General features: G+C 36.3%; 1 protein-coding gene across 8 annotated transcripts; it reads left to right on the forward strand.

The window, feature by feature from the left end:
• Positions 1-25566, forward strand: LOC100186599 (cAMP-specific 3',5'-cyclic phosphodiesterase 4C). Of its 8 annotated transcripts, XM_018812076.2 has the most exons (19): positions 8-130; positions 2478-2573; positions 2786-2897; positions 5929-6459; positions 17907-18098; positions 18408-18447; positions 19420-19493; positions 19799-19994; positions 20353-20446; positions 20965-21108; positions 21295-21392; positions 21573-21674; positions 21940-22101; positions 22507-22606; positions 23038-23192; positions 23414-23536; positions 23812-23994; positions 24354-24484; positions 24610-25566. In XM_018812076.2, the coding sequence occupies exons 1-19, from the start codon at positions 94-96 to the stop codon at positions 24836-24838; spliced, it is 2799 nt and encodes a 932-aa protein (XP_018667621.1). In that variant the 5' UTR covers positions 8-93; the 3' UTR covers positions 24839-25566. The 8 variants fall into 8 exon arrangements, with proteins under 8 accessions (XP_002125986.2, XP_018667621.1, XP_018667622.1 ...); XM_002125950.5 differs by lacking the exon at positions 5929-6459 and having other exon boundaries at positions 1-130; XM_018812077.2 differs by lacking the exons at positions 8-130; positions 2478-2573; positions 2786-2897; positions 5929-6459 and adding an exon at positions 8637-9904.
• The last annotated feature ends 256 nt before the right edge of the window (positions 25567-25822 follow it).

The following is a 25822-nucleotide window of genomic DNA, read 5'->3' on the forward strand; positions in this document are numbered from 1 at the left end:
ATTTACCGTGGTAGTTTTATTAAACATTTGTGCAGCAATCAACATTTACGTATCTGCTCAGACTAAGCACCTCAGTTCTGTTAGAAACGTTCAATGTACAACGGTGAAATGATGTTGTCACATTTACAAGGTGAGTTATCACATGAGTTTGTTTGTCGCGTGACCCTTATCTTTATGCACAACAGCACGATACTAAAAGTTGAAAAGTTAAGGTCGCTGTTAACGTTTGAGGAATGTCACATTGTTTTTAAGTTTATAACAGCATATACATAGCACAAACCGCCTATACATGGTTAATACGTGTGTGCAAGGTAGGTTATAGTAGGTGTATAAACACAATTTAAAGCATCTGTTACACTGATAACGAAAGGCCCATTACTTTAATTTGTAACGCACAATCTGTGTATAGGATGTGAACGTATTATGCAGTCAAAGCCTGTTGGTATAGAAATAAATTATATACAGCATGGCCTACTCAATACATTTTTTATTGAGTACGCCATGTATACAGTAGCGTGGGGGAAGATGGGACACTTTTCAGCTCTATTTTTTCGTACCATTTAGTAAAAACAAGAAACATGCCACTAATTATAAAACTATATCCTTACGACTTCCCATAGAACTTCGTTAATTGTTTAAAACACGATCAGGATATTTGGATATTATGTGCCAAAGGTGTGATGTGATACATTTAGCACATAATATTCAAATATCCTGATCGTGTTTTAAACAATTATCAACGGTCTATGAAAGTCGTGAGGATACGGTTTTATCATTCTCTGAATATTCTTTGTTTATTACTGAATGGGACGACAAAATAGAATGAAAAGGTTTCCCATCCTTCCCCAACCTCCATATATAGTTGGCGTTGCACATGAAAATGCATGCTATACAATGTAAACAAAAACACCGATTAGCCTATAGTCACAGATACCGTGTGTGTTTTTTGACGAATTAATGTACTTATTGAGTATCAAGCTACCTAATTAACCTTCCAACTACAAGTAGAAAATAATTCCGTTGAGATAAATTAATAAAATAGACTGGCACATATAGTTATGTAAAGCGCGGATGTTTTCTGTCAATAAAAAATACGACCGAGTGCGTGACGTCACTTCTCGTGGTTACACAGGGAAAGCACCCAAAGTTATAAAGTGATGTTTGTGTTGTCGGATGAGGTACACTCTTTCAATTCTACATTAGATTTTTTTCTTTACCAAGCAATAATATTGGCTCAAACTGGATGCGATTTTAAAATATAGTATTCGTAAGGTCGCTAAGAATGCTTATAGTACAAAGAAAATATTATTGAACAATAATAATCTGGAACTATCTAAGCCCACATATAAACAACTCAAACATACGTTGTCCTATAACCAACGATATACATTCTAAACAAAAATGAGGCTTTCTCATACTCGTCCTTGGCGTAGGAAATGGCAGAGAAAGCAGATCCAATTTACAAAGCTTCGTGCATTTCGTTGTGGTACCTTGGCAACGAGAATAGCATTTTATTTGACTTAGGTAAACTATCCAGGAGCTACCTGGCGACTGGAATGCTTGTTATCTGTGAGGTTACAATGTTATTATCGGCACAATATGTCAGTCGGCGTTGCTCTATATTGGTAAAAGGAGATTTAATTGCTGGCTAGTTCTAAGTTAAAACAAGAGAGTTGTACAAGATTTATAGTTAAGCAGACAACTGTACGATAGAAATATTAGTACTGTCAATAAAAAATTTGCTCTAGAAATATTACCAACATGTAGATATAGTATAGGGTGGGGTAAGATAAGACATGTTTTTATTCTCTCTTCCCGTTTTATTTGATGGTAAACACAGTATATTTACCCAATTAAGTAACCACATCCTACTGACTTTAAAAAGGGTTGGATATATTAGTAGCCTAACGACGCATTAGTAGCCTAGACTGTAGATATTGTTGAAGTACTAGTATTGTATAAATATACTTTGTTGTAAAAACGAAAAGTCATGCTGTAGTGCTGTACAGTGTTCCTGATTAATTGGATAGCCTTACCTACGTCAGCGTTACTGTTATGTTGACGTCACTTGAAAATAAAGATGTAATTTTATGTACCGGTGACGTGTCAATGATGTCAATAAAAACTATGACGTCAATGACTGTAGTAATACAGACACATATCTCAGTGAATCAGTTGATAATTACCACACTATTTAAAAGCCAAGTGTAATAGTTATGGCAAACCTAAGACCATTTCATGTTATGCACTTTTCTCAAACCCAGCATATTTCTGTGTTCACGTCTTTCGTGTTTGGCCAATTGTGTTGAATCGCGCCGTTCCCATTGTTTAAAAACTCTTACTCCCCGTGCAGTTTTCCTTTACAGCATTACATAAAAACAATTATCTGCTTATCTTATTTTACTAATCAGTTAAGTTCTACACGGAGCGATAACAAATTACATTATGATTGTTTCATCTATTTTTTCCATTTTCAGCTGTTAAAATGTCAAAAATGAAAATATTAAACTCTAGATCGAAGTCAGTGGGTGACATTGCAGAGAATTCTGACCAATTTGTCCAACAAAATACAGGTAAGCAAATATGTGGATGGATCTGTGCCTTAAGAAAGAAAATAGTTACAAATGTTTGACCCGACCGGATTGTCTGTTTTATGATCCATCCTGAAGTCGATACCGAAGACAAATTATGTTAAGATTAGATTTCCTATGACGTTGAAATACTGTTGATGTCTAAAAGTGCTGTGACGACACCGATTATAAAGGGTTTATGATGTCGTTTCCAGCGTTGCAGCTGGAAAGTAGAAAAGTACTTCGCGTCGGTCGTTCTTGTTCCATTCGACTTCCGAGTCTATTTGCGCGGCGAAGGATGAGTGAATGGTCATGCGTTATACCAAGGTAAACCTAGGTTTTAGCAGTAGGTCATTATTAAATTTATTGGGAACCAAGCTGTGTAGCTGAAAACCGTTTTTTTATGCATAGTGCAAAAAATGTATTTAAAATCTTAACATACGGTGGGGTAAAGTGGGACATAGGAGTAATATGGGACATTTTTTTACCGACCCCCCTTTAATGAAACAGGATATTTTTTAAAGCTGAAAATTAGCCTGATATAGTAAGGCGCCATTTTTATTACTCCAACTGATTTATATTAAAACCACTGCTGGAGTTGTGTAGTTTGCGAGTTTTAATCACCAATTCAGAATCATAGTTTAACAAAAATAGGCTGAAATATTTCCTACAGTTTGTTTTTGTATGATAAAATGACCCTTTAGTGTTTTTCCAAAACTATTGGAAAAAATAGCACACTATCATGACATTGGTAAATAGGGTGGGTCAAATGAAATCACATAATGCCAACTGTTTATAAAATCAAAATATATGTTTTTGGGTGATGATGCCATGAATTTGTACTATCCTACGCTTATTAATTGACAACACTTTAAAGATATATAGTAGGGTGGGGGAAGATGAGACATCTTTAGCACATAATATCTAAATATCCTGGTCATGTTTTTAACAATAAACAACAGTCTATGGGGGTTGTGGGGATACGGTTTTATAATTCTTTGTATGTTCTTTGTTTACTACCAAATGAGATTAAAAAATTGAGTGTCCCATCTTCTCCCACCCTACTATATATTAAAACACACGACGTGTTATTTTTCGCCGCGCTCTTCGTTAGGGCGTGAGCGAGAGTACTGTCGAATATTAGCGCAATAATTGTTTTCGGCCATCATAAAGTAGGGACCCGTTAAAAAAAGACTTAAAAAATGGCCCAACTTGCCCCAGGACGCAACTTTCACCCCCCCTATATAGCATCCAAAACATCATCATACGTTTGAATTTTTAAATATAGGAGAACATGTGCTTAAGTGTCCCAAATTTTTTACCGTACTGTATGTTTTTGTGTAAAATTAGGTGAATTTGATTTTTGTAGGAACTGCCTAATTCGTTTCTTATCAGATTAGTTTTAATGCGACATTCATCTATTTGTTATTCTGCCATCGACAACCGCCATGCCAGTGCATTGATATAATCTAGTTTAGTAACCACTACGCATATTTCTTCTCACGCGAGTCGATAATTAGATTAGATCTGAGGCAGGACACAGAATAGGCATACATAAAATTTGTTACGTGCGCCTTCTAGCGACTGCTGTTTTTTTTTAACTTTCCGCTAGCTGACACAAACTAACTTAATGTCACAATACTTCCTGGTTCCATATAGAAGTTTTTATTGTATAGCGCCAACATTACTTAAAATAATTGAAACCCAATATTTAATTTAAACAATGTGTTTCAAATTTAATATTCTTTTAAAGACATAATTTTGTATTCTGGAAGCGTTTTGTATGTTATAAAGATTTATTAAGAACAGAATTCCTATTTTCACGTGTAAATAATCAGATATTGTGGCCTGTCTGTAGATTAACACGATGTTGTATCGATAACATGAAGGCCTCTGGCATTTCGAAACATGTGCAAATATACTGAGTTTATAATGAGTGTAGGCCGTGAACATACCGCTCGGCATATTCGCTGAATTATTCTGTGCAGAAATCTCATCTTTAAATCTTAATACTGTGTTACAAAGCAGGCAAGTAGATTTAATGAAAGTTATTTTTTAAACTTTCTTGATGGATTTGACTTAACGTGACTGATCTTGACTTTTATAGCAGGTTTTATTGTATATATTTGGGCAGAGACTCTTACCAAAAATTCCATGGGTCCTCGTAAAACTTCATTAGATTTTACACTGCTCTGTTATCCAGTTATTCCAGTACATAGTGCTTGTATTTTTCCAATGTTTTTGTGTTAGTCTGCTATACAGCCAGCACCCATAACCATACAGCATGGCTAGAACTAAAATTAGAAATATACTCTTCTGTAAACTGAATAAAATATTTATGGATTGCGATTACTTATTGCATATTCCGTATCTATTATATGGTATGCGCTTTGCATTATTTAGTACTGTATACTCTTCATAGAACGGTGTAATGAACGTGCGGTGGTTAGAATTTCAAGCGTAAAGTTAGCAGCCATTTTAAAACGCGGCTTGTCAGTGGTTCGTTAATGTTATATTAACTCTAAAGGTTTCTTAATCCCAGGACAGTAACGTCATGTGTTGTGCTGTTTTAAGCTTTACCTAGCAACGACGCCATTCAATGGTATTAGGTTTTGTACGATTTGCGGTGTCAAGGTTTATATATCACACGCTGTATATATTTGTGACGCCGTGTTAGTTTAAACCAGTCAACCTTAGCACGACAAACGCGCGCCAATAGCTTCTCTTGAGTAGACGCTCAGGGATCGCAATCTGTTTCGTAATTTCTCTCGAGGACGCACCAGTGATATTGTTTAGTTTATAATGTAACGCTATAGGCTGGCCACCATCGTGAGTGTTTACGCAATAATGAGAAAGACGCAGTTAGAAAGCAGTCAATAATGAATCGGTTGTAAATAGTTGGATCAATGTAAGTACATTTAGCAGCTTAGATATGCCATTATGCGCACTGTGCAATGTGCATAATGCGTTTACATAGACTAAACCGTATCGCTATTACTTAGCTATCAATTTAGAATTGTAAACAAGATACCTTCTTTTCACTGAGGCTTGTCGTGTATTTCGCCATTGAAAAACACGCTGAGCTCAGACGGCAAAAGCTTTTAATTCGGATTTCTTATTGATCGAAGCTTTCTATGGTCGATATAACGAGATTCGTAACTGCTGAGCCGAATGTATAGTATACCCCATTCGAAGTTATATTGATTGTGGCATATCCATACCTATACGCGTAATATAAGCGTAAGAACGATTTGCAATGACTTGAACCGTTTACTGTCGTTGTATTTATGGCTTTGTAACTTTGTTTTATTTTTCAATAAAACAGCAGGTTTTTCTTTTGTGTTTATTGTAACTGTAGCAGTCAGAACATGTCCGGAAATAAGCCAAGTATTATTCAATCTTCAATGATGAGCAACAGCAACAGCAACTCATTGTTTGCAAATTCGATTCCAACCTGCGAGCCTGACCAACTTAGCCCACTATCCTCACCAGCGTTCGCCCGACGTTTTGGAACTCTCAAGCCTGTACAAGAGAAGCCTCCAACTCCCAATTTGCATAAGCTCGGGTCACCGGGAAACAAAACACGTGTTCGACAGGGGACTCCTAACGATGGAGGAGGATGCCACATCCCAAAAATGACTCTGAAGTCCCCAAGTTACAGCGAAAATGACTTCGTTCCCACTCCAATGAGTATCGCCCCACTTCTTTCACCCGGGACCCTTCGGCGGCTGGAACATCAACACCGAGTAGCGAAAGTAAGGCAAGCACAGCAGCAGAGCGGGTTGATGCCGCAAGGAGGCGTTAGTCCACCAGCATCCCCACAAACAGCTCGGAGAATTATAATGATGAGAGGAGGGGATGCACGTCGCTTTACCGTCGCGAGGACAAGGTTTGTTGATAATTTATTCCATATATACGTGGTGTTCATGTTCATGTTATACAGCAGCCTTGACCTCCACACGCATCATATGTTTATTCTATTAATAGTTTGTGATTTCTTTAGCACACAATACAGTAGAGAGGCATAAATATAATCATGTAAAGCCTAACGCCCTAATACAATAGTTAATGCGCGATTGTTTCAAAAAATGAAACGCATTCCAGTCGAACAATTAAGGCGGTCGCTGCCTTCTGGTGGCATTGTTTGCGTTTCCGCTCGATTAACGGCGAGGAGTCCATACGCCACACTTAATTTTAAGCTCTTGCGAGATATTTATGAATTTATATGAATGCTATTTTGGAAATTAAGCGTTCAATATGTTGGTAATGACAATTTGAAATAAGTTTACAGATCGGTGAAGTGTATTTAATTTCCCTTGTATATCCTCGTAGTTACTTATCCCACTAAATTAAATTAAATAGGCAGGACGGTCCATTGTAATTGTAGATTGTAGAAGAACACTTGCACATAGGCAGTAGAGTTGCTGTAAGCTTTGTTGAATCGTGAAGCTAATGCTCGTCCGATGTGTGCCATGAAACATTTTTGTAAATATTGCATTGTGGGTTAGAGTGTTTGTTCAAATTGCAACATCGTTAAATTGGCATCTGCGAAACTGAATTAAGCTAATATGTATACGGGTATATTACTGCAACATATGGTAGTATGCACGTGGGTGCCGTATTGATACCCAAATATGAATGGCAGTTAAACCTAACATTAGTATCCATAGCATTGTTACAGTTACATGACCACTAACTCCATACCGGTGTATTTTAAAGCAGGATTCCTAAAACAACAGTCGTTTAAAAGCTATCTTCTCTCTATGCATAACTGATTGCTTTTCAGTTGGTAATATTTGTATTAACATAAAACTTCTTGTATGGATTACTATATGTGTGTACGCTGTGATCCCAGCAGATGTTTCATATCATGCTCCTAACCTATAATCACAATGTATATTCAGCATTCTTATCTCACAATAGCCGGTAGTATACTAGCAATTGTTACGAACCCTTACGTTGCCCAACAGCGATGCTATTGTTCTCTCGCACGTCATAATACAAAGGGTGTCAGGTTTCAATTCACTGTTAGTAAACCGCTCGCACGTCGATGTTCGTGCACCACCGCAAGTAAAAAACTCTTCAGTCGTTATTTCTCTGCGGATTATTCACTGTTTTACCATTATACGTGCTTAACTCGCCATGAAATCTAAACAATTATAACTAACATAGCAACAATAAAAATGAGTTACCGAAAGATTCCATTGCCCTTTCTGCAGATGTTATAAGTTTTACCCTAACCAAGTTACTCAGTTTTTGATCATGCAGAGCGTAGCTTAACTTCAGTAAATTCAATAAAAAAAAACGAAGTTCAGGTTAAACAGACCAAGCTTTTCTATTGGTCTCGGTTTGTTTAGAAAATTTACAAACGAAGTGTCAGAAAGCGCCACAACGGTAGATAATGACGCATTCTTTATGTTGATAATACTGTGTGAAGGTAAACATATAGTAGATATCTTTGTGTGCCGCTCAAACCTCTTGCCTCGAGCGTAAGTAGCTATGCCCGTCACAAATAACCTTTGTTCGTTGGGTGTAAGGGTTTAAGCCTAGTGGTCAGGCGAGTGCAAGGTGCAATTTTTAATGAAATGATTTGCTTAAATGTACCGACCTTGCTTATTACGTGAAATTGAAATATTGATTTTATCGTCGTACGCCGAACATGGTTTTCCCATGCAAGGCCTGTATGTGAATTATTTATGTTATTGGCTCTACTAAAGGAAGCTTTGCCATGCAGTAATCGATATGTTGTAACATGGTTTAAAATTTATAAGGGCGAGTTACTAGTATTGATAATATTGTCCAAAATCGTTTCGTTGGATTACAGTCCTCGCAAGGTGCATGCAGGATTTTAAACTATTAATAATGAGTTTGTCACTTTTAGTTCTAATCAGAATTTCTATCGACGTTTACGAGATTAGAAGACTATAGGTATTAAACTATATTACTAGCAGGATGTTAACTATTTGCTTCAAAACGTTAGTTTGTCTGCTGTGGGTATGGCGGAACCATTCGGGCGTTCATACAACCTTAATTTAGTTGTTACGTTTCTTCAATTTGAGTTCTTTTTACGTTCCGGTTACTTGCTTCAATTCAGGAGCATTACTAACAATGATAGTCATTCAACGATACCAGCAGTCGAATAACACAAGTTTGGTTACAAAGGTGAACTGATTTTCTCGATGTGGTACACCACACCATTGCACGAGATGTTATTGCAGTATTTAATGTATATTAATGTGCTGTATATATAACACTAACAAAATATGCTAAGTTCAGCAATTTGAGTGAGTGGGTAGAATAAGTCAGTATTAAAAGTGACACAAAGGTCGTAGCTTAAGAAAAAAAGGCAGTAAGTAACATTTATTTTGGCGCGCTATGGGTACAACAAAATACACGACCAAAGAATAAAACTACGTTTTCCGACGATGAAACATGAACTTATAAAGTGACAGAGATGGTTTATAATTAAGCTGTTATAAACCACTTACGTAGGTAGTTCTTCCAACCAATTCTTTTTAACTATTTGTAAATTTGTCATTTAAATTCCAAATGTGATAAAGAAAACATTTTTAGATTATATTGTAGACTTAGCAATACCAGTGTTGCGGTTGCAGAAATAATCGTTGCAATAAGCCCCTTTTCCCATAAGCCCCTTTGTACGTTTAGCAACATAAACAGGTTTGACAGACCTGCAGTGCCACCATGTAACAGAATACGATGCTGTGGTAGATATATATAGTACTATTGCTGTGTTAGTTAAAACAAACTCTGTAATTGCGGTTTACTTTATTTTTCTTTCTGCAACAGTGTGGTTGTATTAGAGACATCGGTTACAATGTGGAATATGTTTTATTATTAATGTTTGGTGTGGAACATCAAATACCTCTATGGAGATATTGTTGGATGTGTTGTTTATACGACCAAAACAACATGTCTGGGCATCGCTTTGGAGAACAACGTTTAAATTCAACATTCCCAAGCAAGTCGTCGACCGTGATTCCAACTATACAACTTAGCGGTGTCGACACTGAAGATACTTACACAAGACCACACCTGCAATCCACCAAACCTTTACACAATGCTAAGGTATCATGGGCTCCCACTGTTAAACAAGTTAACCGCCCTGTTACTCTATGTGACCGTGGAACAATTAAACCAATATACAAACCAATGCGTACAACGAGGGAAGCAGGTTGTCATGATGACGAGAATTGTGAAAAAGAGGACGAAGAAATGATAAGGATTGGAGTGAGAGCAGCAAAGAAGAAGCCTTGTTTTCTAAACCCTTTACTTGCACGGGCTACGCAGCAACACCGGAGACATTCATGGATCTGGTAAGAAAATAACCTATATTGTACCAATGTAAGCAGTTTTCAACTGACTGTTGCCGTTTTTATTTATATACTTCGCGGGTAAATGTTACTGCGTGAGGTTTATAAATATATACTACATTATTTATTAGGCAAACTCAGGTCGCAATTTTATCTAAACCTAAACATCAATAACTGTTGGAAACTAATTCAGCTTAAATATGGGTTTCGGGTTCGCTAGCTATATTATTATCTTATGCACCAACGTAAAGTTTTGTTTTTGTTGAAACCAGTGTCATGTAAAATTACTACACGCATGCGTAGAAGGATTAGAACAGAGACCAAATGTCATTCCCGGACCTAAGTTTACACGACACCAGGTCAGCGCTTGTCCCCCTTCTTTGGTTTCGTTTGGCATTTCTGGTCAAAGTTTCGAACCGTAGTTGCTGTTATCAATCATTGTACATTCAATTTATAAGCAGCAAACTTTGTTTTATACGACCTGCGATATGCGTAGTCGGGAGTATCACGTGTTTTTCTGTGACGTTAAATTGAAATCTAATGACGTAGAGTCGCCTTCGAGGAGTTTAGATTTTATTGTAGGCCTCTCTTTGAAGTTTAAATATTTCTTAAAAATGTACTTTTTCGGCATAGAGTTAAATTTATTCTAAACCTTATTTAAATTGTAAATGAGAAATATTGTTGCAGCCAGCATATTTGGATATAAACAAGCCTCTGCGGCCACCCGCAGTGTAGTTCTTCGTACTGAAAGGGAGCAAAGGCATGAAATCGATCGATATTTGTGGTCATACAAAATCTTGTGCAGCTAGGTTTTGTATTAAAGACCATCCACGTATTACTCCCGCCTTCCACCTGCCTTTTGGTTATTCTCGAGGGTAATAACCGACTTAAATTCTTTGGTCATAAAGCAAACACTACACACAATTGAGAGACGTGTGTATAGCGTTATACCAACAGCGCAATTTTATCGTAGCTTGTACTTACAGTGTATTGGATAGTCTGTACAAACATTTATACTGCGATATATACTTTATCTGCAACGAAACTGTTCGAGTAGTGGAGGCATGATCTGAGTTTAAAACGTTGGTATTTAGTGTTTAAAAAGATCGAGTCTAAGCTGTAAGTTAGACTTACCTGTTGTTTTCATATGGAAGGTACGAAAATTCGGAATATATGCACAGTTTCACATGTCATAGCTGTATAAACGTTGTATTCACGTTCGTTTTTACGTATGAAATTAAAAAAAACTTTTGTTTTATAAACTTTTGTTTATAATTTCACTGGAGTTGTCTAAATAATTTACAAGCAGAATTACGTCACATAAGCGTATGATTGATAGCGTGTCTGCTCGGGCTAGTTCGCCTACTCATATTGTTAGGGAAGGGGTGTAAGGTACAAAACGCACTGTTTTAAGAGACGGTTTGACGTCAGCACTTCACGCCTCTCAACAGTATTTCGGTTCACCGAGTAATTAATTAACCACAATCCCCAGGTACAGAACATTATGCAGGTCTGAAGTTAGTTATTTAACGCAACGTTCCTATTAAGGTTCTTCTAAGCCGAGAAGTCCAGTCTTTTGAGCCTAACAGTGATACACAACAGCTATATAACATACGAAAATTATGCATGGGTAACTTAGTTTGCATGCCTTTAATGTAAGTCGGTATATAGTTCACTGGGCAGTTAACTTCAGGTATCTACAAATAGTCAGCTTGATGTTTGCTCATCAATTATATGAAATTTTATACGGCAACGTATGCTGTGTGCCCAATGCCGGGAATCGTTAGCACAGACGTTGTTGACTTGCCTGAAATAAGGATATGCTCAAGACTGAGGAAATTAGAACGTACAAAGGAACACAAATATAAGTCAGCTACGTGGTAAAAGTAATCTAGCATTCTAGTGTAAACTATATTGCATCAATTTACCGTATATGTATTAAACCAATGATTTGCACAGCACAATTTGGTTGCAGTCAATGCCCCACGACACGATCATTATTTAACCTGTCGATAAAGTACCGTATAAACGGTACTGTTGTAGAACGGAAATGGTTTGCCACAAGTTTACACTTTTTCCTTGCTAGCTCCAAAGGCTTCTCGTCAAAGTGTAGTTTAGCAAATATTTGGCGAGCAAAGATCAGGCTTGCGCTTATGCAGTTTTTCTGTTGGCCGAGTTAACACAAAGGTGGCGCAAGGGAACAATTACCACAAATGGTTGCGATTCGTACGTCATACATTTCAAAGTAAATAAGTATGGCTTGAAAGCGAAGTACTTGACACGCAAAAACGACCATACCACCCAAGCGTATCTTCTTTGAGCCCCAATTTCTGTACTTGGTGTCAAGTTCGTACTGTCACGGTCAGTGGGTGTTGACTTATGTTGAATTATGTTTTTTCTTTATAGATGTAGTGAAGTGGATACCTTTGTTTATTATACTTTTCGCCTTCGTTATAAAACTCAAAGAGAGAACTTTGTTTACCCAGTGTCGATATATTTACTTTTAACTTTGCCTGGAATCAAGTTATGCGAGAAATAGAAATGGTGGAGCCTTCCCTGGCACAATCGTCATTGGCTACAGAGCAGGTGTCATCATTGATTGATGAAGCGGAACCAAACTTACTGCAAGCTTTTCAATGCGAGGGCCGACAATCTACCTGTGGTATAAACACGTATCGGCAATGCTCCAGTCAAAATCAAGTTCCGATTACTATTTTGCGGAAACTGGAGCCAGGGTCGTCCTACATTCGATCACGGCCCATACCTATCCCCACTAAACGTGTAAGCAGTAACCCATGTACGCCAGTTACACGAAGTTACGAATGTCCTAACCGTCGAAGAGTAAAACGGTAAGTTTAATTTCAGTTTTGGTACATTTTTCTATGTTCACTCGCACACGTTAATGCTTAGGTATCAAGCACAAATGCTGTGTTCGCATTTCTTCGTTTCAATGACAAAAAAGCGCTATTGATGAGCAGATATTATAGGTACATTTTAAGTTTATTTTACCTCCTCATGACTGCGTTGTGTTTAATGAGTTTATCAGATGCACTTCATTAGACCAGTGATGTCATTGGCACATTTGGGATTGCTAGCTGCTTCGTCGTAACAATAGTATGTAGTTAACATTTTGTCATACTAGGATTTCTAATAGTCATGCTGGGCTTGTCGTGGGCAAGGCAGTCTCTTGATTAAGCTGCTTCTGCTTTGTCAAAAAGGTGTTGACAGCCAACTTCTTCCTTATGTCCTAAGCAAAGGTTTCTCTTCGAACAGCTAAATGCCGTTGTATATCGTCCTATTATGCTGTTGCTTAAAAGCTAGTCTAAGATAGATAGAACAAGTTCTGTGTAAAAATATGCCGCTTGATAAAGCTGAAAAATACTATCGCCAGCGACCTACTGCAGGTGGAAGCAAAACAAATGAAGTGAGGCGAAATCGCAGTTTATGTGCGAGGGATCCAATCTTAAAACCTCTTCCTTATCATGAGTCAATGGCCACAGCAAGAACTCGTCTTCGGAATCTTACAGATCAAGAAAAGAGCAATCGGGCTTACGATGCCAGTCATATGCGGATGTACTCTCGTGATGTTGCTGATCGTAGATCAGGGGATGTTGGGTCATCTTCCTCATTGATGACTTCTTCCAACTTCACCAGAAGAGATTCAACCATCGCAGGTGAAGATGACGTGTTCTACAAACACCAAGATGATTGCAAAACTAGAACGCAGGGAGCCTTAACTTCAGACTTGAATAACAGACACTCGAGCTATTCTAGACGAAAAGCTGATCGTTTAACAACAAGGGAACGATCGATTGTTAATGACAATGACCCCACGCGCTTGGAAAATATTCGAGAAAGGACCGAATCTAATGCTTCCCCACTTAACATAAAAACAAGAGACAGTCATTTAAGTAGTCCATTTGATAACGTTTATAAACAAGTTGATGATTTGCGTCATCCAACACCAAGAATCAGTGTTCCATCTCACTCCGAGGTATTACGAAAGGGAGACGATGCAATCGATGCAACCAAGAAAGAAACTCGTGCAAGAACAAACCCAGAAACCCTAAATAAACAATTCACACAACAGGATTATTGTAGTAAACGTACACCTACACCGATGGTGAAGTCGGCATCCACACCAGAGTTTGCAAAGTCTTCCAGCGGAGTTCGCTCTCATGCTTACAACTCTTTATTTCGATATATGGACAATCACGTGACTAATTATTCGTTCAAGAACGCTGGCTTCCATCGCCATGATCTTATCGGTCCTGACACTTCACCCTCCGATATACAGAGTCTGATGTTGCTATGCCCTATTCCAATCAACGTAGTCCGGACACCGCTCGGTTATGATATATACCTCACCTACGACGAAAGTGAAATACTCGCAATGGCGAAGGATCAATTAACCGAAAACGACTTCGGGCTTAGGTAATCGTCTACTGTGTAAAATACTTATCTCGGATAGTTTTGTGGTAACGGATGTAGATATTAACAAGCTGCCACTGCAGTATTTCAATGCAGTGGCTGTGGTTTTTAAACATACTTGCTGTATTTTGATATTACCAGGAAGTTTACGTAACAAAACACCCGTGTTTTAACGACTGTCGTTTTCCAGCTACGCGAGGATAAAGCAAGTTACATTTAATCAAATTGACAATGTTTGTTATTAAGTTTATTTCCCACCATTAGTTCACAAGCACTACTGATCGCACTTCAGTTTTACTTTGTGCAAATCCACACGTCGAAACAAAGCGATCATACAGCGCCACCTAACGACCGATACTATTGGCAAGGCTCGGCACTTGTCGTGAGAAAATTGACTGAGTCGTCAAAGTTTTGTTGCTTTATCGGATATAGAGTTATAGCCCAGGGCCCCAAAACATCATTTTAAGATAAACGATTGCTCGTTATTTGACATCCGTCCAAAAGTTACCTCCGCACGCTTTGTTTGAGCTTATTTAGCCGCTGATGATATGCGTAGGATTAAATCAATACACCACTCAAATGTCTGGTGAGGTTTTAATCCGATGTTAGACATACATAGGTTGTTTAATCATGCGAAATAATTTAACGAAGTACAAGTAATGCTTGGTTCGACCATCGTTGGTAGCATATAATACATCATTTTATTCAGCTGTGTGGGACCTCGGCAGGTTTTAATAGATTTATGAATCACCGGGAGTTAGTATATGCATTACGCACCGTGTGTGATATGAATAGAAGAAAGGTTCAGTACTTATTGCGGTTTACTACGACAATATTAGATTCCATTATAAAGATTCAATTCTTTATTCAATGTATTGTTTCCGCACCCGTTGCTTTCACGGTAGCTTATTTTATATGTGTTCATTGTAACCATGCTCTTAGGGTTACGCGAAATCAATATATGTTTTAGCTGTATTGGTCGAGAGTTGTTTTACATTTACTAATTTCCTTTGCTAAAATCCCATGTGTATATGACGTATACACTTCATTAAAGACGCTAGTACTTGTGGGTTGTGATACAGATGAGGTTTGGCAGACCAAATGTCTATAAGTTTGAGGTATACTTACAGTAAAGACTTTACCGGTTCTCATTTATATATTGGTGTATGAGAGATAGGTGACCAAGTATCATGCTGGTTGTGAAGCTACACAAGCGTTGAAAACGAAATTTAAATAATTTAAAGCGTTGCATTCATCCAAGTGTTTATGATAGCATGTTTCGAAAGAAGATGCGACCAGGACCACTCAACATTGTATACAATATTCCAACCCCAAACGCAAAACTGAAAAGGATATTTTCGTTCAAGTAAGCTACTTGTACATACATATATAAGCATACGTAAAACGACAATAGTGGGCTTTTTCTATCAAAGTGTTTATTTTTTGTTTCACAATTTATTAACATGTAAACATACGACAGAACCTTTAGTTGTTTAAGATTTCTATTTGATTTGTTCTGCGTAACAAACGTGCGCATCTAAATGTTTGCCGGTTGGTGAAACTTGACTGCGAACGTGAACTGTATAGTTTACGATAGGTAGCGTGTTCTAAAGATAACCATTTCAACAGCTCTGTGTTTTTACGTCTCTAGAGAACAAACACGAACAATCAATAAATTTCATTGCTACCGAACGTTAGCGCTTTGTTCTTCCTATTGTTGTTATATCCACGTGATATGTAACTCGTCTCGTATACTGGAAGTTTCCTCGTCACCAGTGTAGCACAGTAGCACCTACCTAAATATGCATCGGCACGATGCATTGTGTTTCTGCATGCACGCGCCTTTACCTCTCAATTTCCGTTTAAACGACAGCGATTCTCTTGCATGGACGTCACAGCCTCTAAACTAGCGGTAAATTGTCGACAAAAGCAGTTATTGGTGCAATGATGTAAAAGTATTTCGGGTGAACCATGTGTGTAGGTATAGCGTCGTATGATTGCGTATTTCGCAAAGCAAGCCTATCCAATACTGAGGTTACATTAGTTAACTTCAAGCGGGCTGTTAAATTGACTAGTAACCAGCGAACTGTGCGAGCTTAAACTTTCAGTTACCCTTGATATAAAGAGCAAAAGAGGTATGTTTTTCACGGTTGAGGACACAGAGAAAGATAGCAACCTTCGCCGGCAATCTTTGCTACACAGGTTTGTATAATCATATATAATTTACATTTGCGCCGAAACATCAATCGTTGAAAGGGTAACCTCTGCTTTATTAGACAATTGTACTATGACTTAGTTACAGCGTAAAACACGAAAGCAGATATCTCGCTAGTAAGCACTGTAATTGTCCACAGCCACTTGAGCTTTGCCGTGTATTATCACGAATACAATTTGGAAGGGATTAAATGAAGTAAGAGTCCGATTATCGATCACGCAATGTTAATAACAGAACGTTGCTTCAGGACATAAGCACTTCGTAGTGACATGTCCCATATGGTGGGCCTTTTCTAATTGCTAATGGTGAGTTAGTCCAGGCTTTGTATAAAGGTAGTTGTTGTGTAGTGCAAAGTTTCAAGCAAAGTTGTTGGTTTAGCTAGACGCGTTTGCATGTGTGTGTGTGCCACGCGTAAGCCATACTTGCGTTGGCGTTGCCCAGGATTTGAGTCAAAACGGAAGTTTGTGGCAACTAACGGCAACTCTTATGTGCTGATGCTGTTGTCTGTACGTCAGCCACATAAAACTGACATAAAGTCGCTATAATCTGATACTCGCCGCCAGTCTCGTGCGCAGTGCACCACCAGAGGCAACGACAGATACAGAGTGTTGTGTAGTAATTGATTAGACAGGTTGTTCTGTGTGCGATGGTACGTTGGTTGGAATGTTACAGTCGGTTGTTATTTTGCTGCCAGCGACGGTTTTAGGCTGCGCTCACGTTATTATGCTAGAAGTTATCGCGTTTTAATTATTAATAGTTTTGGCTAAAGCTAAGGTAGAAAGTTATATAACAATATGCCTTTAACAGTTTGAGTCACTTTGAGGAATTGTTTTAACTAAAATCATACAGTATAAGCTTTGTGTTGAACATATTGTTTTTGTAGTTTGTACGAAGTGTTATTATATATGGCGTCTGAGCTGAATAGTTCACCTGAGCCAATCATAGCTGAAAGTCGAGATATTTTGCTACCATTGAGAGCAAGATTAAGCAATCCTGAATCTGTTCATAGCAATATTCATCGTTATATTCGACTACACCCACGCATTAGTCGAAAATGTCGCGCATCATTACCAAATATAAGGATTCCAAAGTTTAGGTTTGTTCTGAAAATATTTAATATTCACTTGGTGTTTATAAAGCAATTATTGTTTGTGGTGTTCTAATTGTCACTCAATTAGTACAAACACTGCTGACAGGTAGAAATGAAAAATGCACTGTATATCTATTCCTAGTTAAAAAATAGCTGGCAACCATGTACAGTACATGTCTCTGAACTCATTTAAGGTTTTATAAACCTTGAAACAAAGAAACAGTTTAGCTATAACTATTTCACGTTTAAGCATTACATTAATTTGACAGTTTTGATGTTGAGAACGGATTAGCTCCTGCAAGAAGTCCGGTTGATGCACAGGCATCTCCAGGGATGATTCTTCATTCAACTGCGGTTCCGCACTCTCAGCGAAGAGAATCTTTCCTATACAGATCGGACAGTGAATTTGATCAGTCGTCACCAAAAATTGGCTCAAGAAATTCCTCTGTTGTTAGTGATATGTAAGTTAAGCTCTGCTCCTAGGTCACATCGTAACAATGTGTTACTATTTAACTTGGACTGGCTGTGCCATTTTACTAATTTTTTTTTCTCGTTTAAATTTGACTAAACATAAAATGATATGCCTAATGAGTCATGTTTATATTAAGACATAATTGTCAGTCATCCCGAATAGGATGTTAAAACATTGGTTAAAAAAGTATAATATGCCTGGCAGCAGGAGTAAATATAATTGTCCTCGTTTGACAACCAACTAATAAATATTTCACACAAAGCTATAAAGTGGGATATTAATGTTTGAACATATGTAGGCATGGAATAGAGGATCTCATTGTCACCCCATTTGCTCAGGTGAGTCGTAAACTTCAATTTTTGTCATTGTTTCATCCATTGTTTAAATATTACAATTAATCAACAACATTAAGTGTGATTTTTTTTTATCTTGCCCTAAAGGTCTTTTGCTTAAATTTTACATTAATTATTTTGAAAAGATTTAGTAAAGCTATTATTTGTAAAGGCATAGGTTCGTTACATTACCGTACCATACACAAGAGTTAGTGTTACCTGATGTCTATGATGATGTTGTAAAGTGTGTTTTACTGCACAGTTTTTTTGGTAATGTATCATATGTACTCTCCTCGTAAATATTTAAAACACAGTATGACACACGCACACAGCATTGAGCCAAAACCCTATTTCAATCGCTGAAAGTAAACGCTTGTATAAATTATTCATGTGTTTTATATTTTTCATCATATCTCCAGATAATGTTTCAGACTCATTTGAATGTTTGATTACAACTAAAAGTTATTAACTTTAAAAACATTCGAATAATTTCAGGTTTAAGGTTTAGAAAGTTTTATCATTTTGTTGTAACTATAAGAGCCAGTTTAAATTAGCAGTATTTATTCTACAAGTCTACACATGCCAGTTTAAATTAGTATTTATTAGTTAGTTGGCAGTTTAGTTTACTCAGTAAATGTAATTTTTGTTATAAGGAAATGAAGGTTCTTTTTTCCTTACTTTAACATTATTTATCATTGTAATGATTGTTTCCATTCTTCCTCTTTCCACTTGACAGAATAGCCCTTATAATTGTATTTCGTAAAGTTTTTAATAATTGATTTAAAAAAGCTATGATGTATACAAATAATTTCAAAAGATTTATTTCATTATTTAGAATTACGTACATTAAAAACCCAATCTGTTCAATAGTAAATAAATATCTTGACTTGTCAGAAATTCTGTATCATCCTCACTCTATAAGTGCGTTAAAAGCATGCAACTCACTTGAAAAACTTAATTAAAGTAGAATTGTAACAGGTGCTTGCAAGTCTGCGCCGAGTCCGCAATGATTTCATCATGTTAACCAACATCAATCCACCAACTAATAACAAGTAAGTTGGGTTAAAAATACTCTTTATTTAAAAATATTTAAAAAAAATTTGTTTGGGTAAACAAAAATGTAATAAGTATATATTATTGAAATATTAGAAAAAGGATAGTGCTCCAATTAACCACAGGTGAGAGAAATGTTGATAACATGCACATTAATCAAGTAGTGGTTAAATTATTAGACTAAAAATGATTAAACCTCATTTGAGAAATGAAGATTTGAAAGTCTGTATTTATTGCATTTAACCTGTTTTCTCCTTAATGTAGGAATAGCCCAGTCAAATAGGTACTGTATATTTTTATGCAGATCTCCAAGTAGTCAAGGAAAGATGTCGTCCAACTCAAGTCCGACCATCCCAGTAAACCAGCAAGGTAATGTGGTCCCTGGAACAGAGGAATTTGTGCAAAGAGCAGTAAACACAGTTGAAGAGCTGGACTGGTGTTTAGAACAACTTGATGCGGTACAAACACACAGATCTGTCAGTGAAATGGCTTCAAACAAGGTCAGTTGAAATATTAGGATCAATATGTTTACTAAAATATTTTAGGTAGTGGTTACAATTGAAACATTGTTTAACCTAAAATTTAGCTTTAAATATATCGGATTCCATGAAAAAAATTAATTTCTAAATGATGATGTAGGTATGATATCATTTGTTTCTGCCAAAACCACACACTGTTTATGTGCTCTTCAAGATATTTAAATATCATTTTATATCAAGTCCTAATAAGTAGACCTGTTCAATACAGTCAGTTGACTTTTCAATTAACTTTTTTTACAATAATATCTTATTTTGGATACATGGAATCACCATAGTTAATGTTTATTGTATTCTTTTTTAATGTAATTGTTTTGTTTAGTTTAAACGGATGTTGAATAAAGAACTAAACCAACTTTCTGGCATGAGCAAATCAGGGAATCAGGTTTCAGAGTTTATTTCAACAATTTTCCTTGGTGAGTTGCGCTCAATCTGTATTAGGCCTTCATATGTAAAAACTACATACTACCTGTAAGCTATATTAATCTTATGTCATTAGTTGACTTCTTGGACTAATCATGGGTTTAGTGAAAGGTTAGTTGTGTAGTTTAGTCAGAAATGTAAAGGAACTTGCTCAGTGTGGACTCGTTGCATCATAGATATATGTCATAGAGTTTGTTATAGGTCAGGACTTGGTTGCATGGTATATTATATTAAATGTTTCACAATTAACTATAAACCCTTTTAATTATTCAAAAATACAAGTGTTTGATTGTTTTTTCCTAAAAAGTTGTTTTTTTCACTAAGCTTAAAGTGTAGAATTTCCTGAAAATCAATTAAAAATAATTTTTTAAGTGTTATTGTTTATTGCACCACTGTTGATTAAATATTTGAAAAAAATGTAAACATTTATTTGATTGTATGTTTGTCATGAAACATTTTGTTTACTAAGTCGTTTACATATTAATTCACAACATGTATTATGATATCACAGATAACCAGAATGACGTGATGTCACCAAACCATGACCCGACAGATGACAGAGAGAAGAGACCCGCCTCTCCTAATTGTGGAGCTATCGGGAAAACAACAAAATCTCATCTAAATCCTGCTGGTAGAATAATGGGAGATATAACAGGTTGATTGTGTTTTTTTAAATGTTATTTTACAATTATCCTCAATGTTAAAGAAGAAATTTTACATTTTATAACGTATATACGTTCACCTAAAGGTGTGTGTGTGTCACTGGTCCTAAACAATCAATTTGTATAATATTTATCTCCAGCAGCACATATAGATATATAATAACTTTAATTCTTACCAGGTATTAAACAAATGAACCGACATAGAGATACAATATCCAGGTGGAGGAAGCTACCAATGTATGGAGTTGTTGTCAGCAATGAAGAAGCACTTGCTAAGGTTTCATTTCCTTTTTATACAATGACTAACATAGTATGCTACTGTATAAATAAACATTTTTTTCTAACTTTAATTAGCAGTATTTAATTTACCTGGGCCTTATTTTTGTGTGCACACAACTTTTGTGTATGAAAAATATTATTGTGGATGTGTCAAATTTAAATTCCAATTTTTTTTCAGGAATTGGAAGACATTGATACTTGGGGAGGAGTGGATTTGTTTAAAATCGCCGAGATCAGCAACAATCGACCTCTCACAAGCATCATGTACACAATATGCAAAGTAAGTAACAAGAGCCATGGTAAATATAAATCCAAAATTCTCGAACACCCAGCCTTGTTTAACTTTCAATATCTTTAGTTTTAAATGTTTGACGTACTAAGTAACAATTGTTCTCACCATAAACAGGGTTTCTCAAACTATGTAAAATATTAGTTTTAAAAGTCTGATACGCTACAAACATGTTATCCAGGTCCCACGACCCTCCAAAACAATTTGAGAATCTTTACTTTTATAGAATCAACTAGTATCATGATTCTTTTAACAGAAACGTGATATGTTCGTAAAATTCAAGCTATCACCTGTGAAATTTCTCACATACATGATGACATTGGAGGACCATTATAGGAAGGTTCCATACCATAACAGCTTACATGCAGCTGATGTTACACAATCTGTCCATGTTTTACTTTCTTCTGCTGCACTTGATGTGAGTGGTGTTTTGGAAATTGCTGTTTTCACTTCATAAATCCACATTTACGTAAATATTTACTAGTGTTGTAGCAGTGGGGGTAGAGCCTTATAACTGGAAGATACGGGTTCAAAGTACGATGCTGCTGGTATAAGGGGCATGTATGTCTATGGGGAAAACAATTAGTTGGAACTGCTCCAACCGGCGACTGTTGGATTGTCTAAATTAAAAGTCATACAGAATATTGATTTTAATAGTCAGCCAATAATAAGTTGATAATTGTTTTATAAAGTCATAAAGCATCCTTATGTTATGTGCAATATCTTAAGTTATGTTTAGTAATATATTTCTTTGTGATCTTGGATATAGATTTATCATTAATTCCCACAATGATGTGTAATATTGCATGTTTGTATCTTACAGAGCGTTTTTACTGACCTTGAGGTTCTTGCTGCTCTTGTAGCGAGTGCGATGCATGATGTGGATCATCCTGGACTCAATAATCAATATCATTGCGCAAATAGTAAGTTCTTGTTTTGTTGTTTCTATTTATGTATTGATGGAATCGATAAGGGATTCCTCAAGTAGGAGAAGGTGTTAGTTTCATATACAAGAATGTAATAGATATGTGAAAGGTGAGAGATGACAAAATGTCATATAAGCTATAACCAAAATGTTGTACGTCAATAAGTTAATGAAATAATAATGGGAACTAATGCCATTCACACACTACATTTGTTTAGTTTTATAAAACAAGCAAAAATAATAAATAGCAGTCTATAAAACCTGATGTTCAACAAACGATTTATCAGCTGTTAACTACATTTACACAATAGTAAAAATAAAATTAAAGCCAATGTAATAATAAAATATCTTTTGTGCAACCTATTAAAACTAGCGGCATTTTCTATTTTAGGAGCTAGGTAGCTTAAAAAAGTCCTTTTTGAATTTCAGGCACTGAACTTGCTATAATGTACAATGATGAGTGTGTGTTGGAGAACCACCATCTTGCTGTTGGTTTCAAACTTATGCAGCAAGATCATTGCGATGTTTTTGAACATTTTACTCAGAAACAGTGGCAGAGTTTAAGGAAGATGGCGATTGACATGGTGAGTGTGTAGCTACCATAGTGTGTTTTATATTGATATACCTTGTACGAAATACTTTAGCGCCAAAATAAGTAGATTTGGTGAAAGCTCAGACTTGATACAAAATGATTATAAAACAACTCGTCCCGAAAATACATTTCTAAATTATAATGTGCTTGATGGTTGACAGCAACAGGTATTTAGATATATTTTAAATTTTACTTACTATTACCTGCTTACAGGTTCTGGCAACAGATATGTCAAAACATATGCAGCTTCTTGCCAACCTTAAAACTATGGTAGAAACAAAGAAAGTAGCCGCCTCAGGTGTCCTTATGCTTGACAACTACACTGACAGAATACAGGTTATTATTGCAAAACACATCCCTATATTTTCAACACTTACTGATATGTACAAATGTTTTAAAATGATACATAAACCACAATCACTAAGATTTAGAACGATTTTTTTTAAATTTAGCTATTTCATGTATTTTACCTACTGACATTTAAAATGTCTAATGCAAGCAACATAAATAGGTCCTTGAAATGTGGTAGGCAAAAAAGGAGAAGTGATCTGTTATTATTATATAATACGGGTGGCAGCAACAAATGATTTAAACTTATTATTTGTTTGTAGGTATTGCAAAACATGGTTCATTGCGCTGACCTAAGCAACTCATCAAAGCCGATAGAAGCTTACAAGCAGTGGGTGGCTCGCCTTATTGATGAGTTTTGGATGCAAGGTGATGTTGAGAGAGAGGCGGGGCTGGAGATAAGCCCCCTGTGTGACAGACACAATACTTCAATTGAACGATCACAGGTTTGTTATTTCTAATATAAAAGTAGTATGTCAGTTTTATTTTCCACCATTATTTATCCTTGCATAGCAAAGCAGTTCAGAATTATAACACTAGTATCCTATTTTGCTACATTTATAGTAGCTACATACACCTCACTCCACGTACGGATAGGGTTCGAAAATTTATTTGTGAATATCTTTCAACCCATTAATGACCACTGTGTTGGTTAATATTCCCAGCGCTTGGCCAAAGGCAATGCTGTGACCATTGTGGGCGAGCTTTGAATTTGGTATGACATGCGATGTAACCACTGTGGCATCCATAACATGTCATAGACTTGTATGTAGTCTGGATTTGTATCAACATGTTGCATATACAGGTGATGTTCATTGATTTTGTTGTCCATCCGTTGTTGGAGACTTGGGCTGACCTTGTGAACCCATATGCACAAGATATTATCAACCAACTCGCTTCTAACAGAGAATATTATGCAAGTCGATTACCAAATTTGTAAGTACAAGTGAAAATGTAACAAGAGAATGAAATATGCCATGAAATATATGTTAGTTAATTTTTTAACAGTAACAAATAAATGCATTCAATTTAATTGTGCTCTCTTGTAAACAACTTAACAGACCTTCACCGAATGAAACCAGTGATTGTGATGTCACAGTGGTTGATGACTCGTCAACAGAGACGGAAGGAGATGAAAGCGATGATGATGTCATACAGACTCCTGTTCCAACTTCACAACTTCAGAACAATCGGTTTCAGTTTCAGATTTCACTTGATGAAGATTCTTCAGTGTCCGAACTTTCTGAACGGCGTAAATCTCGCGAAATGACCAACAAACCACCTCGGTAGCGCATCTTACTCCAATGTAAGCACCATAAGATGAAGCATCGTGGTAACGGGTGGTAACGTTGCTCCACAGCGCCACCTATGAACTGGATACCACGCAAACACACTGTGAAGCGGACAGCGGCCTTGAATAAACACATTCATACAGATACAAACTTATAACTGATACTAAACTGAACTAAGTCGGTGATCAGAGATTTATTGCAGTAGCTTAGTATTTATTTTACATTGATCTTTCTTTGCACAGAAACTCTTGTTATCATATTGATGGCTGCTTTTATCATGAAATCTCCCTCACAACGTTAACCAAGAAAATATGAAAATTTCTTCAAAAAAAACAACTGAGGAAAAATTAATTCGCTCCAATCATCACCAGCCCTACCTCACACACTCACACTAACCATGCGACGTAGTCATAAATATGTGTCGTCACTTAAATCGTAATAATAGTTGTCCATGTTGTGGGATATCATGTATTTTAATCTCCTTGTCGCTTACAAATTGCTGGTGAAGGAAACAAAGATTTAAGTTAAAATACAACGAAGCAAATTCTGTTGAAGCAATCAGCATTTGTGAAAAAAATCATTCATATGAGAAGAAATTTGAGTAAATGTGAATGCATGAGAGCAATACATGTGTCTAAGTAACTGATGAAGCAATTCTTATGACAACATAGTAAGATTTGATGTTGTATTAAACAAGATAAGAACATAAAAGTTTCAAAAATTAAATGAATTTGTCTTGGTTGTTTTATGTCAGTACTGGATTTTATTAGTTTGCAAAACAACGAATATTTGTTAACTTCATATACCTTTTAACTTCATGTGGACAGTAAGAGTAGAATAATCACATGTTTAATTTTTTGACTAAACCCAAATCCATATATTTCATAATTTTAGAATATTTAGACTTTAAACTGCCTAGTTAACAAAAACTTCTGTTTGACCAAAACAAATTCACAATTTCCCTTTTAGTCATTATTTTCAA

Source organism: Ciona intestinalis, chromosome 5 (genome assembly GCF_000224145.3).
Source record: "Ciona intestinalis chromosome 5, KH, whole genome shotgun sequence".
NCBI lineage: Eukaryota > Metazoa > Chordata > Ascidiacea > Phlebobranchia > Cionidae > Ciona > Ciona intestinalis.